Raw genomic sequence first — 14,888 nt, 5'->3', positions numbered from 1 at the left:
TGGAAGGACTGATGCTGAAGCTCTAATACTTTGGCCACCTGATGCGAAGAGCAGACTCACTGGAAGAGACCCTGATACTGGGAAAGACTGAGGCAAAAGGAGAAGAAGGTGGCAGAGGATGAGATGCTTGGATAGCATCACCAGCTCAATGGACATGAACTTCGGTAAACTCTGAGGGATAGTGAGGGACAAGGAGGTCTAGTGTGCTGCAGTCCATGGGGGTCACAAAGAGTTGGACATGACTTAGTGACTGAACAACAATAATCAGGTTAGCATCTAAGATGGTCCAGGTTTTTTGTCTTAAAGCTACCTTTTTTTCTCTAACGTTTCTGCCTGGGTTTCATGTTGGCATCCCCTGGACTGCATGTATTTTATTTAGCACTCCTCATTTTCAGGAAGCATGGTTCTGGCCAAGAGATCAGATACTTGAATAGAAACAAGGCTCAGTGCTTTTCTACTCTGCTGTTGTGCAATGGGCTTCCATAACAAACTTTTTACTTATTTATTTTAGTAGTTCTTGGTTGTTGGTTCGGCGTTGGTAAACGGGAGAGCTAATAGGCAAACTCCAATTCACAGAGAAGGAAAGGCTTGGTAGGCTCAGTTACTGTTTCATCCCATCACATTATCTTCAATCAAAACCAACCCCACAGAGCTCACTTACTTTCTAACTCTTCCGCTTTGCTAAGTATGTCTTCAGGATGACATTTGGTTAGTATACCCCGTATCTGTGTGAATGAGTGTAGTAATACATGATAAAAACAATGTATCTCTTAGGAATTACCCTATACATTGGTTCCCTCATACTTTGGAGAATTTTTAAATCAAGGCGTTTTTTGAGTTAAGACTCACTAATCTCAGGTGACTGATAACTTATAATGGATACCCTGTAAGGAGAATTCAATACTTTTAAACATGGCAAAATCTAACAGGCAGCAGAGAAAAACAAACCAGAAAACTTAGCTGAGAGTTGAATTAAAAGTTGAATTATTCTGTTTTTCAGTGAAATGCAGTCTTATAAATCACTTTTTGCAATCAGGAAAAACTGCGCTTGTTTCTGGAACAACTGAATCCCTGTTATGTTTCTTATTTTATTGCAGAGGTTCAGTATTGGCGGGCTTCTCTTGTGGCTCAGCTTGTAAAGAATCTGCCTGCAATGTGGGAGACCTAGGTTCGATCCCTGGGTTGGGAAGAGCCCCTGGAGAAGGGAAAGGCTACCCCCACTCCAGTATTCTGGCCTGGAGAATTCCATGGACTGTATAGTCCATGGGGTTGAAAAGAGTTGGACAGAACTAAGTGACTTTCACTTTCACTTCAGTATTCCCTGGGGCGAGGAAGGCAGTAACTGACTTTGTTACTCTTCTTTTTCTTCAGAGGAACCTTCTAGCAGAGGAACTAGTCTACTGTTAACTCAAATTTGTTATTTGGGTGTCTTCTAAAGGCTCAGGATGATTTCCCTGTGTGGTGAATTTTAGGTATGATCTAAAAGGGCATCCAAAAGATGCTTCCTTTTACTCTGAGCAGACGTTGCTCATGTTTCTTTACACTGAATTAAACTGGCCCCCCAAATGAGTAGAGTGTCCAGACAGGTTCATGCTCAAAGTTTTAGAATACCCTGAAAGTGAAGTGGCTCAGTCGTGTCCGACTTTTTGCTACTCCATGGACTGTAGCCTACCAGGCTCCTCCGTTGGTCCATGGGATTTTCTAGGCAAGAGTACTGGAGTGGATTGCCATTTCCTTCTCCAGGGGGATGTTCCCAACCCAGGGATCGAACCCAGGTCTCCCGCATTGTAGGCAGACGCTTTTACCGTCTGAGCCCCCAGGGAAGTTCATAGAACACTTTGGAGGGTGTTTAAAAGTGGGTCCTACCTGACACAGAGCTCCATGACAAAACCGGAGCTTCCAAAAGACTCAGCACTGTTTGGTCTTTAAAGTGGGGTTTTGTTTATGAAGTTTGTCTGTAGGCCAGGAGCAAATTCTGCTTTAACTTTACCAGTCAGGTTTGCTAATAAAGCAAAATTAACATGTACTGGAAGTGAAACAAAATCATCCTTGTCTCTTCTGACCTGTCCCTCTAATGCCTGTATCTGCAGAAAGTTCACATTCTAAGAACAGTTTTCATAGGGACGAAGTTAAGAGTCTTCAGTTTTCCTACATGATTTGCCAACCCTCTGCTTACTATATAACCATTACTTATCGCTCAAATACCTTTAGATTTTACAATTATTAATCTATTTGATGCGGAACAACATTTGTATTTTTCTGGCTAATGTATTTTATAAGCTAGGAAACACTTGTCAGAAGTTAATTGTCTGAAACATGCAGATAGGAGGAAATGCTTTTTAAAAAAGACTTTTGTTTTTGTATTCGAGATAGAATAAGTTGAAGAAATTATTGGTTGAAGTCAAATGATTTAAATCAGATCCTGTGTGTGAATACTTGCGTATATGTGTATTGACAAAAATGTGTTTCAATTTGAGAAATGGAAAACTGGATATTTAATTTTAATTATATTTTTATTTATTTAAAGAGTAGAAGTGGTCTTTCATTATTGATTTGATTCTTTTGTCCCACAAAATGATTTGATCAAATTTGTCCTGTCTGGTTAAGAACAGAGGAACATCTAAAATCTGTGATAGTTTCCAAGTTACATAATTTGAAGAGGCTTTTCTCTTATATAAAATACAAGGAGAAGGGAAATACAGCTAGAAATCATTTCACCATTTTTGCTGTAAATTTTTACTGGGTGATATGATGGTATTAATTTCCTTGCTAGATGTGGATAAATTTCCTTGTCTGTGTTAGGAATTAAAGATTAACTGGAAAGGGTTAATGAGTTGATGTGCTCATGCTTATATCTGAAATCTTGTATACGATTCTTTTTTGAATTATATAGTGCATCTCTCCATTTTTGTGCAGTACTTACACTCCTAACCCTTATTTTGAAGGTTTTATATTGTAAATATTTGACTTAATATAAAATTATTTTAATGCAATATAAAAGATGTAGAGTCTTACTTTAGTTGATATTAGGATGCAAAAAAGAATAACTGGGCAAGGGATGTGGATAAAGCTTTTCTTCCCCTTTTTTCCTTTTAAATCTATACTACTAAATATAACATCAACATCAAAATCAAACTGAAAGACTTTCATAGACATGGTTCAGTTTTAGTTACAAAAGCAAAGAGGTCTTTAAAAAATTCTTATACAGTGCATTTTTATTTTCTTGATGAAATGGTAACTACATAACCTGGTTATTCAGAGTTTAGTTTTACTCCAGAGTTTGTTTTTATGTTGGGAGAAATTGGAACTTTGATCCTCGTCACTTGTTAGTCTCCATAGGGAAACTGAACTTCTTTCATTTAACAGTTAGTATGTCTATATATTCAGAATACTTCTTATTGGAGGAAAATTATGTTTATATGCAGATGTAAAATGTCTAAACTCATCTGTCATGAACAAAAGTGAATGAGGGAGAATTTCTGCACCCATGTAGAAATTTAAAAAAAAAAACCAGACCCTGACAAAGAAGGACTGGACTGAGAAACAATACCCTCAGTACTACAGATACCAGGAAAAGAGGCAGTGGGCAACAAAGAACATCGTCCTGCTCTGGGATCCCCAAAGAATCCCCCTCCCCTCCCCCCTGACCTCCTACCAGAATGTTGGGTTTCAAAGAATGAGCAGATTAACGGATATCAGGAGTAGTGTGGACTGGGCTGAGGACAAGGATAATTTGACTGAGTAAAAGTACTGACTTGAAATCATTAGAGGCTGTCTACTTGGGTAGAGGAAACAGCCACGGAGCATTAAAACTGTTGCTGTTGGAAGGAGGTCATATAGTAAGGAAACCACTGAAGACCAAGAGAGAAAAACAACAGAAACACAGCCCCAAGGTCTGTATGACTCTAGAGTCGGGCAGCACCCACCCATAAGGGAGCCAGCATAGATCTGGGGCTAATAGCTGAATTGCCCAGGCTCAGCATGCCAGGGAAAGCAGCTGCTGCCGCTGGACACAAGCCCTGCATCATCAACGGACTCACCAGGGCCACGCCAGCGGCAGCATCTGGGAGAGACTCTGCCTCTATACTGCCTTCTCTACCGAAAAGGCAAGTGGCTATGTCTGAGGCTATCCGAGTGCTTCAAACTTGGGCTCCTCAGATGAAGGGCTTGAGGCTGGCCCTGGTGCCAGGACTTTCATGTGCCAGGTTGGGGATCCTGTTGTTCTTGGTACTGATTTCTCTGCCAAGCCTGTACTGTGACCTGGGCTCACTATATCACTCTTCCTATGAAATAGTCATTCCCAAGAGTCTGACAGTGGAAGGAAGGGAAGACCAAGTGGAAAAGCTCTCCTATATGCTATTTATGCAGGGCCAGAGGCAGCTGATTCACCTGACGGTGAAGAGAGACTATTTTGTGGATAACTTCCCGGTCTTCAGCTATCACAATGGCATCCTGGGGCAAGAAATGCCTCTCATCTCGCAGGACTGTCACTATGAAGGCTACATAGAAGGAGTCCCAGGTTCTTTTGTTTCTGTCAACACCTGTTCAGGCCTCAGGGGCCTCCTGATTAAGGAGGAAAAGTCCTATGGCGTTGAGCCCGTGCACTCTTCCAAACGGTTTGAGCACGTGTTGTACGCCATGGGCCACGAAGCTCAAGTCTCCTGCAGCGTCACGTCCAAGGACAGCCAAGTGGCGTCCACCAGCCGGCAACCACAGAGCGCCAAGCCTCACAGCTGGCACGTGACATCCGACCTGTGGTCACGTACCAAGTACGTGGAGATGTTTGTCGTGGTCAACAACCAGCGGTTCCAAATGTGGGGCGGTGACGTCAATCAGACAGTCCAGAGAGTGATGGACATCATAGCTCTGGCCAACAGCTTCACAAGGGGAATAAACACAGAGGTGGTGCTGGCTGGAGTGGAGATTTGGACTGAGGGGGACCTCACAGAGGTCCCCGTGGACCTGCAAGTTGCACTCAGGAATTTCAACAGCTGGAGACAAGAGAAGCTCTTCCACCGTGTGAAGCATGATGTTGCCCACATGATCGTGGGACAGCATCCTAAAGAGGATATGGGGCAGGCATTTCTCAGTGGTGCCTGCTCAAGTGATTTTGCAGCAGCCGTGGAATCCTTCCACCACGAGGATGTCCTCCTGTTTGCAGCACTCATGGTCCACGAGCTTGGACACAACTTGGGTATTCGGCACGACCATTTGGCCTGCATTTGTAAAGATAGGCCCTTCTGCCTCATGCGTGAAAACATCACTAAAGAAAGTGGCTTCAGCAACTGCAGCTCTGACTTCTTCCACCAGTTCCTCTGGGAACACAAGGGGGCCTGCCTGTTTAACAGGCCTGGGCACAAAGGCCGCTTACGGAGGGCTTCCCGCTGTGGCGATGGCATTGTAGAAGGAGATGAGCAGTGTGACTGTGGTTCTAAGTGTGAAACGCACCCATGCTGTGACACCAGATGTAGGCTGAGAGAGCAGGCAGAGTGTAGTGATGGGCTCTGCTGTGATAAATGTCGCCTGAGACACAAGGGATTCATGTGCCGTGCTGCTTTGGGAGAGTGTGACCTCCCAGAGTATTGTAATGGTTCCTCGGGAGAATGTCCCAGAGACAGCTATAAGCTCGATGGTACAATGTGTGATAGAATTCACTACTGTGCTGGCGGTCGGTGTAAGAACCCTGACAATCAATGCATGGATATATATGGGTCCCCTGCAAGGTCTGCCCCAGAAAACTGTTACGTTTCAATGAACACAAGAGGGGACCGGTTTGGAAACTGTGGTACCACCAGCTCACCGAGGTTAACATATCTGAAGTGTGCAGATGATAACATATTTTGTGGGAAACTCATATGTACAAATGTTAGACAGATACCACAACTCAAACCCAATCATACACTGATCCAGGTCGCTCACAGAGATGACTGGTGCTGGAGCATGGATGCCTATGACACTGCTGATATCCCTGATGATGGAGATGCGCATACTGGCACTCTCTGTGCCCCACACAAAGTCTGTATGAATCACTTGTGTACTGATTATACCTCACTTGGTTACAACTGTGAAACAACAGAATTGTGTAACGGGAAAGGAGTTTGCAACAATTTGAGGCATTGCCATTGTGAGGATGGCTATGCTCCCCCTGACTGCAAAGACCCAGGAGAAGGTGGTAGTGTAGACAGTGGTCCTGCTAGTGTATCAATTCGAGTTTCTAGTGAAGGTGAAAGTGAAACTCCTATGACACGTTCGACTGAGGGTGACTATCCTGGCAACATTATTTACATAGTCCCTGCGTTACTTTTGGTGTTTTTGATAATTATATTATTATTTATTAGCCTCAAGGCTGGAATTGAGTCAGTAGAGACCCCAGAGCACGCCTCAGAGGAGGAGACAGAGGAGAGCAGTAGTGAGGGATTCATAATGGAACTCCTCCCAGTAGGGCTACGAGAGGAGTCAGAGGAGGGCCCCCCACCAGAGGAGGGCCCCCCACCAGAGGGAGGCCCCCCACCAGAGGGAGCCCCCCCACCAGAGGGAGGCCCCCCACCAGAGGGAGGCCCCCCACCAGAGGGAGGCCCCCCACCAGAGGCACCCCCTCCGGAGGGCCCGCCGCCGGAGGCACCCCCACCAGCAGGACCCCCGCCAGAGGCACCCCCGCCGGAGGCACCCCCGCCGGAGGCACCCCCGCCAGAGGCTCCCCCACCGGAGGCCCCCCCGCCGGCAGCACCCCCACCGGAGGCCCCACCCCCAGAACAGCCAGCAGCATAAGAGGCAGCCGGTGAAGGACAAGCATGACCAAAGGCAGAAGTATACTGGAGGAAGAATTCAAACATCTCAACTATCTCAAGCACGGAGTGGGAATAAGGCACTCACAGAAGCAAAGGTGAAGTGAGAATTGATGGACCCTGTAACTCTGACAGGGACAATCTACAGAAACACACCAACATAGGGACAGGATGGCAATGCTTTCAGTATTCGTTTTATTAATTTGGTTATATATTCATATGTGAACTCATATTTAAAATATTCTACACTTTTGCTTTCTTTCCATTTCATGAAACAATTTTATGTAAGTTCTTCTCATGAATCATACTTATCAATGTCATCTTTTAGTTGGGCCAATTTCTGATCTGAAATTACTTTTCAGGGCATACTATCTTCTATCTCCATTGTTTGATATAAAGTATTATTTGCACCTAAGATTATCACAGGATCATTCATCCCACTCATATATATTATTTAAAGAATGTTATCTGTTCAGTAATCTAATTTGCCTCAACAATTACTATTCATGAATAGAAAATGATTTTAAGTAAATAAAAAGCTATTTTAAGAAGCATCACTTCAGACTCCATAGTGCCTAGTCCTTGGGGCTTCTTTATTTTGGGACTATCTTGGAAGGGGCTACATCTGATCCAGGGTGGTCTGATCACCTTGGATGCATGGGGGTGGTGCATGAGGGAAGGAGAGCATTTAGGCAAGAGACAACCTTGTCTAGTGTGGAGTTCAGCTGAAATTATCAATTATTCCCTTTTTTCTACTTATATTTATTTCTGATTTTTAAGTTAATATATTGCTGACTGACAGTCTAAAGAAACAGAGCTTTGGAGGAGGGTAGAGCACAAAGCACATATAACCTCACCGACTGTGTGTGGTCAAACGCTCCACCCCTGAGCGGTGCCCCCAGGCACATATAACATCGCTGACACTGTGCTCGACACTCTACACTCATCCCTAATGTAATCCTCCCAAGCACAATATGAGACCTCCATCTTGTGCATGAAGAAACAGAGGCCGGAGGGTTCTGTTCTAGAGGTGGTAAGGAGTGGAACCTGTATCATCATCACTCCCTCCTAGACAAGTGCAGAAGTAATTACCTGATCTCTCTGCTCCACAATAGTCTACTTTCCATCCAGCAGACAGAGTGATTCTTTTAAAAAAGCAAGTCACAACAACGCATTATTTTTTTTTTTTTAGTGGAGATGCCCGAATCGAACCCGGGGCCTCATATACACCCATTATTTTTTAAATGCTGTTGCTAGGTCCATAGCCTGAGGGCCCCGTGTTGATCATTGGATTTGACAATGGAGAGTTCTTTATCCACTGACATCTTGGAGCTGGCAGTTTGGGTGGATGCATGGGGGTGAAAGCTTATTCCAGTGGAGTCAAAATACAAAAGATGGACCCAAAACCATTTGTGAAGGTGTTCAACCTCTTTAGTATTCAGAGAAATGCAGATTATCTATATCACTATACACTCACAAGACTGATTACAGAAGAAGGAAAATTCCAAGTATTACTGTAGAACAGTGGAAACTCTGATCAACTGCTTTACAAATGTAAACTGGCATGCCACTTTGAAATAGCATATACTGAATACCCTGACATCTGCATCCTCTTACTAAATAATGGACACAGAAGCACACTTCACAGTATTCCAAAAGAACTCCATGCTGTATTCACAGATAATACAATGGACGTTAAATTGTGACAGATCCACACAGAGAAAGACAGGAGTAGAGCAACGGAAAGGAATGAACCACAGTGGCACACAAAAGCACTAAGTAAACTTAAACACTACTGTGGAACTAAAGAGGCTTTACATTAACACTGCATTCATCTGGCTTCATATTTGTCAGGCGAATGTATGCTCCTCGGTTCTTTGTCTCGTCACAACAAAAATTTGGAGTGACGGACATTAAAGCCCCCTCAGCGTGTCACAGCTCTCAGAGGACAGACCGTGTTATAGCTCTTAAATAAATCAGTGTTACAGCTCTGTTTATTTAGATAATAGCAGGAAAATCCATCTTCGAGGCGTGAGGGCACGTCCATCCAAAGACGGGAAAAGAAGAGCACCCCATCGTGCGGGGGGCGGGGGGGGGGGGGGGTGGGCGGGTGGAGAGAGAGAGAGAAGAGGGCTTTGGCTCCTCTTTTTATGTTTTTTCCTTCCCCCTGGGCCTGTCCTATGCAAATTGGGCTTAGGCTGGAGCGCTGTTCTACCTGAAGTCCTCACACCTTCCTTTGACCTTCCTCTGCTCTATTTTCGAGGGCGTTCACTTCCTTATCTTTTAGCCACGCCATTTTGGACTCCTTTTTCATATTCTAACTACCTAACATTATGAAGTGAAGAGGGAAAATGGGAAGCACTTCCCAAAGGTCAAAATAAGGGTCTACAGAAGCCCCCTCCTCCATAAAAGCAGTGGTAACACTGGCAAAAACAGTCAAAATCAACTTTTTTGCAAGTGTGGAAACTAAGTCATAGAACAACAAAACAGCTGAATCTTGGTGAGAGCAGCAAGGTGTGTGAACTTTTAACTACCCTACTCCCATAGCCTTCTCCTCAGGTCCCCACGAGTCATCTCAAGTACAACTCAACTGCATCACCTCAACTACAATGGCTGTGAAAACAGGCAGCCTGGTAGAATGGACAGAACAGTTTGGAGCTCCCTCAAAAGCCTACCCATAGCATCACTACTAAGTTGCGTGTCTGGCAGGTCCCTGGAGAATCCCCATTCAGGAAACTTGTATTCCTATAAACCTCATAGGAGAAAGCATAAGGCAAAAGTTTCACAGCACTGGATTTGGCAAAGGTTTATCAGCTATGGCACCAAAAGCACAGGCAACTGAAGAAAAACAGACAAAATGGACTTTAGGAAAATATTTAAATTTTGTGTATCCAAAATTACTATATATTCACAGAGGGAAAAGGCCACCCACAGAATGAGAGAAGACGGTTGCGAATCATATTATCTGATAAGGAACTACTATCCAAAATAGATAGCGAAAGCTCCTAAAACTCAACAACAAAAAACCAAACAGCCTGATTCAAAACATGGGCAAAGGACTCAAATGGAAATTTCTCCAAAGAAGATACACAAATGACTTTTTGCATATGAAAAGATGCTCAATGTCCCTCATCCTCAGGGAAATGTCAATCTAAACTACAGTGAGATACCACCTCATATCCGTTAGCATGACCACTACAAAAACAGAAGAAAGCAGAGAAGAACAAGTGTTGGAGAGGAGGTGGAGAACATGGGAACACCTGTGCCCTGTCGGTGGGGAGGTAAAATGCTGTGACTGCCGTGGAAGGGTACGGCAGCTCCTGAAAGATGTTAAAACTAGAGTGACCATGTGATCCAGCAAGTTCACTTCTAGGTACAAGCCCAGAAGAATGGAAAGCAGGATCCCAAAGAGAGATTTATATGTCCATACATGTAATGTTCAAAGCAGCATTATTCACAACAGCTAAAAGGTGGAAGCAACCTGAGTGCCCATGGAGGGGTGACTGTAGAAGCAAAAGGTGGGCTATACATACAATGGAATATTATTCACCCATAAAAAAGAGAGGAAATTCTGCAAACTGCCACAATATGGATGGATCTTGAGGACATTATGCTAAGTGAAATAAGCTTGTCACAAGAAGACAAATACTGTTAAGATTCCACTTAAATGCTGTACTTGTGTAGTAAAATCATACAGACAGAAAGTAGGACAGAGGTTCCTAGGGGCTAAGGGAAAGAAGATAATGAGGATCTATACTTTAATGAGTACAGTTTCCTTTTTACATAATGAAAAGAGTCCTGGAGATGGACAGTGGTAAGAATTGATGCTTTTTTTTTTTTTTTTAGAATTGATGCTTTTGAACTGTGGTGTTGGAGAAGACTCTTGAGAGTCTCTTGGACTGCAAGGAGATCCAACCAGTCCATCCTAAAGGAGATCAGTCCTGGGTGCTCATTGGTAGGACTGATGTTGAAGCTGAAACTCCAATACTTTGGCCACCTGATGTGAAGAGCTAACTCATTGGAAAAGAGCCTGATGCTGGGAAAGACTGAAGGCAGGAGGAGAAGGGGACGACAGAGGATGAGATGGTTGCATGGCATCACCGACTCAATGGACATGGGTTTGGGTTGACTCCTGGAGTTGGTGATGGACAGGGAGGCCTGGCGTGCTGCGGTTCATGGGGTCGCAAAGAGTCGGACACAACTGAATGACTGAACTGAACTGAATGTAGCACAACAGGTGACAGTACTTAGTACCACTAAAGTGTACACTTAAAATTGGTTAAAACGGCAAATTTTATATTCTGAATGTTTTAACAGAATGAAAAAAACCCAAAGAAAAAAATGAGACAATTTTCCACTCTAAGAGATAACCATTGAGAAAGTGCAAAAGCCCAAAGAACTGGAGAAAATATTTGTAAATTATATACTGACGGAGATTAGTTAGCACCCATGAAATATTAAGAACTCTTACAACTCAACAAGACCCCCTGTTTTAAAAGGTCAAATTATGTGAGCAGTTGTTGTTGTTACTCAGTCACTAAGTTGCGACCCCATGGACTGCAGCATGCCAGGCTTCCTTGTCAATCAGACAACTCCTGGAGCTTGCTCAAACTCATGTCCATTGAGCTGACAATGCCATCCAACCATCTCATCCTCTGTCATCCCTTTCTCCTCCTGCCTTCAGTCTTTCCCAGCATCAGGGTCTTTTCCAATGAGTCAGTTCTTTGCATCAGGTGGCCAAAGTATTGGAGCTTCAGCTTCAGCATCAGTCCTTCCAATGGATATTTAGGACTGATTTCCTCTGGATTGACTTGTTTGATCTCTTTGCAGTTCGAAAGACTCTCAAAGAGTGTTCTCTAGCACTACAATTTGAAAGCATCAATTCTTTGGTGCTCAGCTTTCTTTATGATCCAACATTCACATCCATACATGACTACTGGAAAAACCACAGCTTGGACTAGATGCACCTTTGTCAACTAAGTGATGTCTCTGCTATTTAGGACGCTGTCTAAGTTGGTCATAGCTTTTCTTCCAAGAAGCAAGTGTCTTTTAATTTCACGGCTGTGGTCACCATCCATAGTGAGTTTGGAGCCCAAGAAAACAAAATCGGTCATTGCTCCTACTTTTTCCCCTTCTATTTGCCATGAAGTGATGGGACTGGATGCCATAATCTTAATTTATTTGATGTTGAGTTTCAAGCCAGCTTTTTCACTCTCCTCTTTCATCCTCATCAAGAGGCTGTTTAGTTGCTCTTCACTTTCTCAGATTAGAGTGGTATCATCTGCATATATGAGGTTGCTGCTATTTTTCCCAGGAAGCTTTTACTGGAAGTTCTCAGTTCATGTACTGCTGAATGAATCCTACCTTAAAGGACTTTGAGTAAACTTTGCTTGCAAGTGAAATGAGTGCAACTGTACAGTAGTTTGAACATTCTTTGGCATTGCCCTTCTTTTAGGACTGGAATGAAAACTGACCTTTTCCAGTCCTGTGTCTATGGCTGAGTTTTCCAATCTGAGTGTAGCACTTTAACTGCATCATCTTTTAAGATTTAAAATTGCTCAGTTGGAATTCAACCATATCCACTAACTTTGTTCATAGCAATGCTTCCTAAGGCCCACTTGACTTCTCACTCCACATGTCTGGCTCTAGGTGAGTGATCACACCATTGTGGTTATCCAGGTCATTAAGACCTTTTAAAAATAGTTCTTCTGTGTATTCTTGCCACCTCTTCTTAACCTCTTCTGCTTCTGTTAGGTCTTTATCGTTTCTGTCCTTTATCATGCCCATCTTTGCATGAGATGTTCCCTTGATATCACCAATTTTCTTGAAGAGATCTCTACTCTTTCCTGTTCTATTGTTTTCCTCTATTTCTTCGCATTGTTCACTGAAGAAGGCTTTCCTATCTCTCCTTGCTGTTCTCTGGAATTCTGCATTTAGTTGGGTATATCTTTCCCTTTCTCCCATGTCTTTCGTTTTTCTTCTTTCCTCAGCTATTTGTAAAGCCTCCTCAGATGACGACTTTGCCTTCTTGCATTTCTCTTGGGGATGATTTTAATCACTGCCTCCTGTACAATGTTACAAACCTCTGTCCATAGTTATCCAGGCACTCTGTCTACCATATTTAATCCCTTGTATCTGTTCATCACTTCAACTGTATAAGCTTAACAGATTTGATTTAGGTTAAACCTGAATGGACTAGTGGTTTTCCTCATTTTCTTCAGTTTAAGCCTGAATTTTGTAATAAGGGTCTGGGCCACATGTCAGCTTCAGGTCTTGTTTTTTCTGGCTGTATAGAGCTTCTCCATCTTTGGCTGCAAAGAACACAATCAATCTTATTTCAGTATTGACCATATGGTGATGTCCATGTGTAGAGTCATCTCAGGTTATTGGAAATGAGTGTTTGCTATGACCAGCATGTTCTCTTGACAAAACTCTGTTAGCCTTTGCCCTGCTTCATGTTGCATTCCAAGGCAAAACTTGCCTGTTATTCTGGGTATCTCTTGACTTCCTACTTTGCATTCCAATCCCCAGTGATGAAAAGGACTTCTTTTTCTGGTGTTAGTTCTAGAAGGTTTTGTAGGTCTTCATAAAACCAAGCAACTTCAGCTTCTTTGGCAACAACAGTTAGGGCACAGACCTGGATTACTCTGATACTGAATGGTTTGCCTTGGAAACAAACAAAGATCATTCTGTCGTTTTTGAGACTGCACCCAAGTACTGCATTTCGGACTCTTTTGTTGACTATGAGCTACTTCATTTCTTTTAAGGGATTCTTGCCCACCGTAGTAAATATAATGGTCATCTGAATTAAATTCACCCATTTCCATACATTTCAGTTCACTGAGTCCTAAGATGTGGATGTTCAATATTGCCATCTTCTGTGTGACCACATTCAATTTACCTTGATTCATCGAGGTTCCTATGCAGTATTGTACTTTACAGCATTGGACTTTACTTTCACCACTAGACGCATCCACAACTAAGTGTCATTTCTGCTTTGGTCTAGCCTCTTCCTCCTTTCTGGAGCTATTAGTAATTGCCCTCTGTTCTTCCTCAGTAGCATACTGGACACTTCCAACCTGGAGGGCTCACATTTTGGTGTTATCTCTTTTTGCCTTTCTCATACTGTTAATGGAGTTCTCCTAGCAAGAATACTGGAGTGGGTTGCCATTTCCTCCTCCAATGAACCACAATTTTTCAGAACTCTTGACTATGACCTGTCTGTCTTGGGTGGTCCACAGCATGGCTCACAGCTTTATTGTGTTACGCAAGCCCTTCTACTATGATAAGGCTGTGATCCATGAAGGGGGATGTGAATAGACATGTCTCTGAAGAAGAAATAAGTGAGCAATAAAAATATCACCTGGGCTTCCCAGTGGCTCAGTGGGTAAAGAATCCACCTGCAATGCAAGAGACGAGAAGACATGGTGTTCACTCCCTGGGTTGGGAAGATCTCTTGGAGGAGGGCATGGCAACCCACTTAAGTATTCTTGCCTGGAGAATCCCAATGCTCAAGGAGCCTGGCAGGTTACAATCCACAGGGTCACAAAGAGTTGAACATGACTGAAGTGACTGAGCATGCAAGCAAGCATATGAAAAGCTGTGCAACATCAGTAATTATTAGGGAAGTGCAAATCAAAACTGCAATGAGACACCTCTTAATATCCACTAGGATTGCTACAATCAAAAAGACAATAACAAATGCCAATGATGATGTGGAAAAATTGGAATCCCCATTCATTTCTTGCAGGAGTGTAAAATTGTCCAGCAGCTTTGGAAAACAGTTCAGCAGTTCCTCAAAGGCTAAACATAGTTATCATGTGACCAAACAATTCCACTCCAGAGTATTCATTCAAAGGATATGAAAACACACTTCATACAAAACCTTGTACTGAAATGTCTATAGCACTACTATTCATAATAGTCAAACAGTAGAAACAACCAGGATGTTCATCAATTGATGAATCAAAAACTATGATATATCCATATAAAAAGAATGTTATTTTGCCAAAAAGAAATAAAGTATTGGTATCTGCTATGATATGGCTTTGAAAACTTTATGTGAGGTGAAATAAGCCAATCACAGAGGACTACAACTATAAT

The 14,888-nt window shown here is 42.9% G+C and overlaps 2 protein-coding genes across 2 annotated transcripts in view; one reads left to right on the top strand and one right to left on the bottom strand.

Annotated features, from left to right (window-relative positions):
* TMEM116 (transmembrane protein 116) overlaps positions 1-14,888 on the bottom strand; it is a 92,216-nt gene that overhangs the window by 9,433 nt on the left and 67,895 nt on the right. The window lies entirely within an intron of this gene.
* LOC139037799 (disintegrin and metalloproteinase domain-containing protein 1a-like) lies at positions 3,653-7,342 on the top strand. The gene has a single exon (XM_070475367.1). It carries the CDS (start codon positions 3,982-3,984, stop codon positions 6,766-6,768), a length of 2,787 nt encoding a protein of 928 aa, XP_070331468.1. The 5' UTR covers positions 3,653-3,981; the 3' UTR covers positions 6,769-7,342.

Source organism: Odocoileus virginianus, chromosome 12 (genome assembly GCF_023699985.2).
Source record: "Odocoileus virginianus isolate 20LAN1187 ecotype Illinois chromosome 12, Ovbor_1.2, whole genome shotgun sequence".
In the NCBI taxonomy this organism is placed as follows: Eukaryota; Metazoa; Chordata; class Mammalia; order Artiodactyla; family Cervidae; genus Odocoileus; species Odocoileus virginianus.
This window is presented reverse-complemented; position numbering and strand designations above follow the sequence as displayed.

What these genes read in the sequence shown, in the direction of transcription:
- LOC139037799 (XM_070475367.1), top strand. Translation starts at nt 3,982, where the DNA reads ATGCCAGGGAAAGCAGCTGCTGCCGCTGGACACAAGCCCTGCATCATC.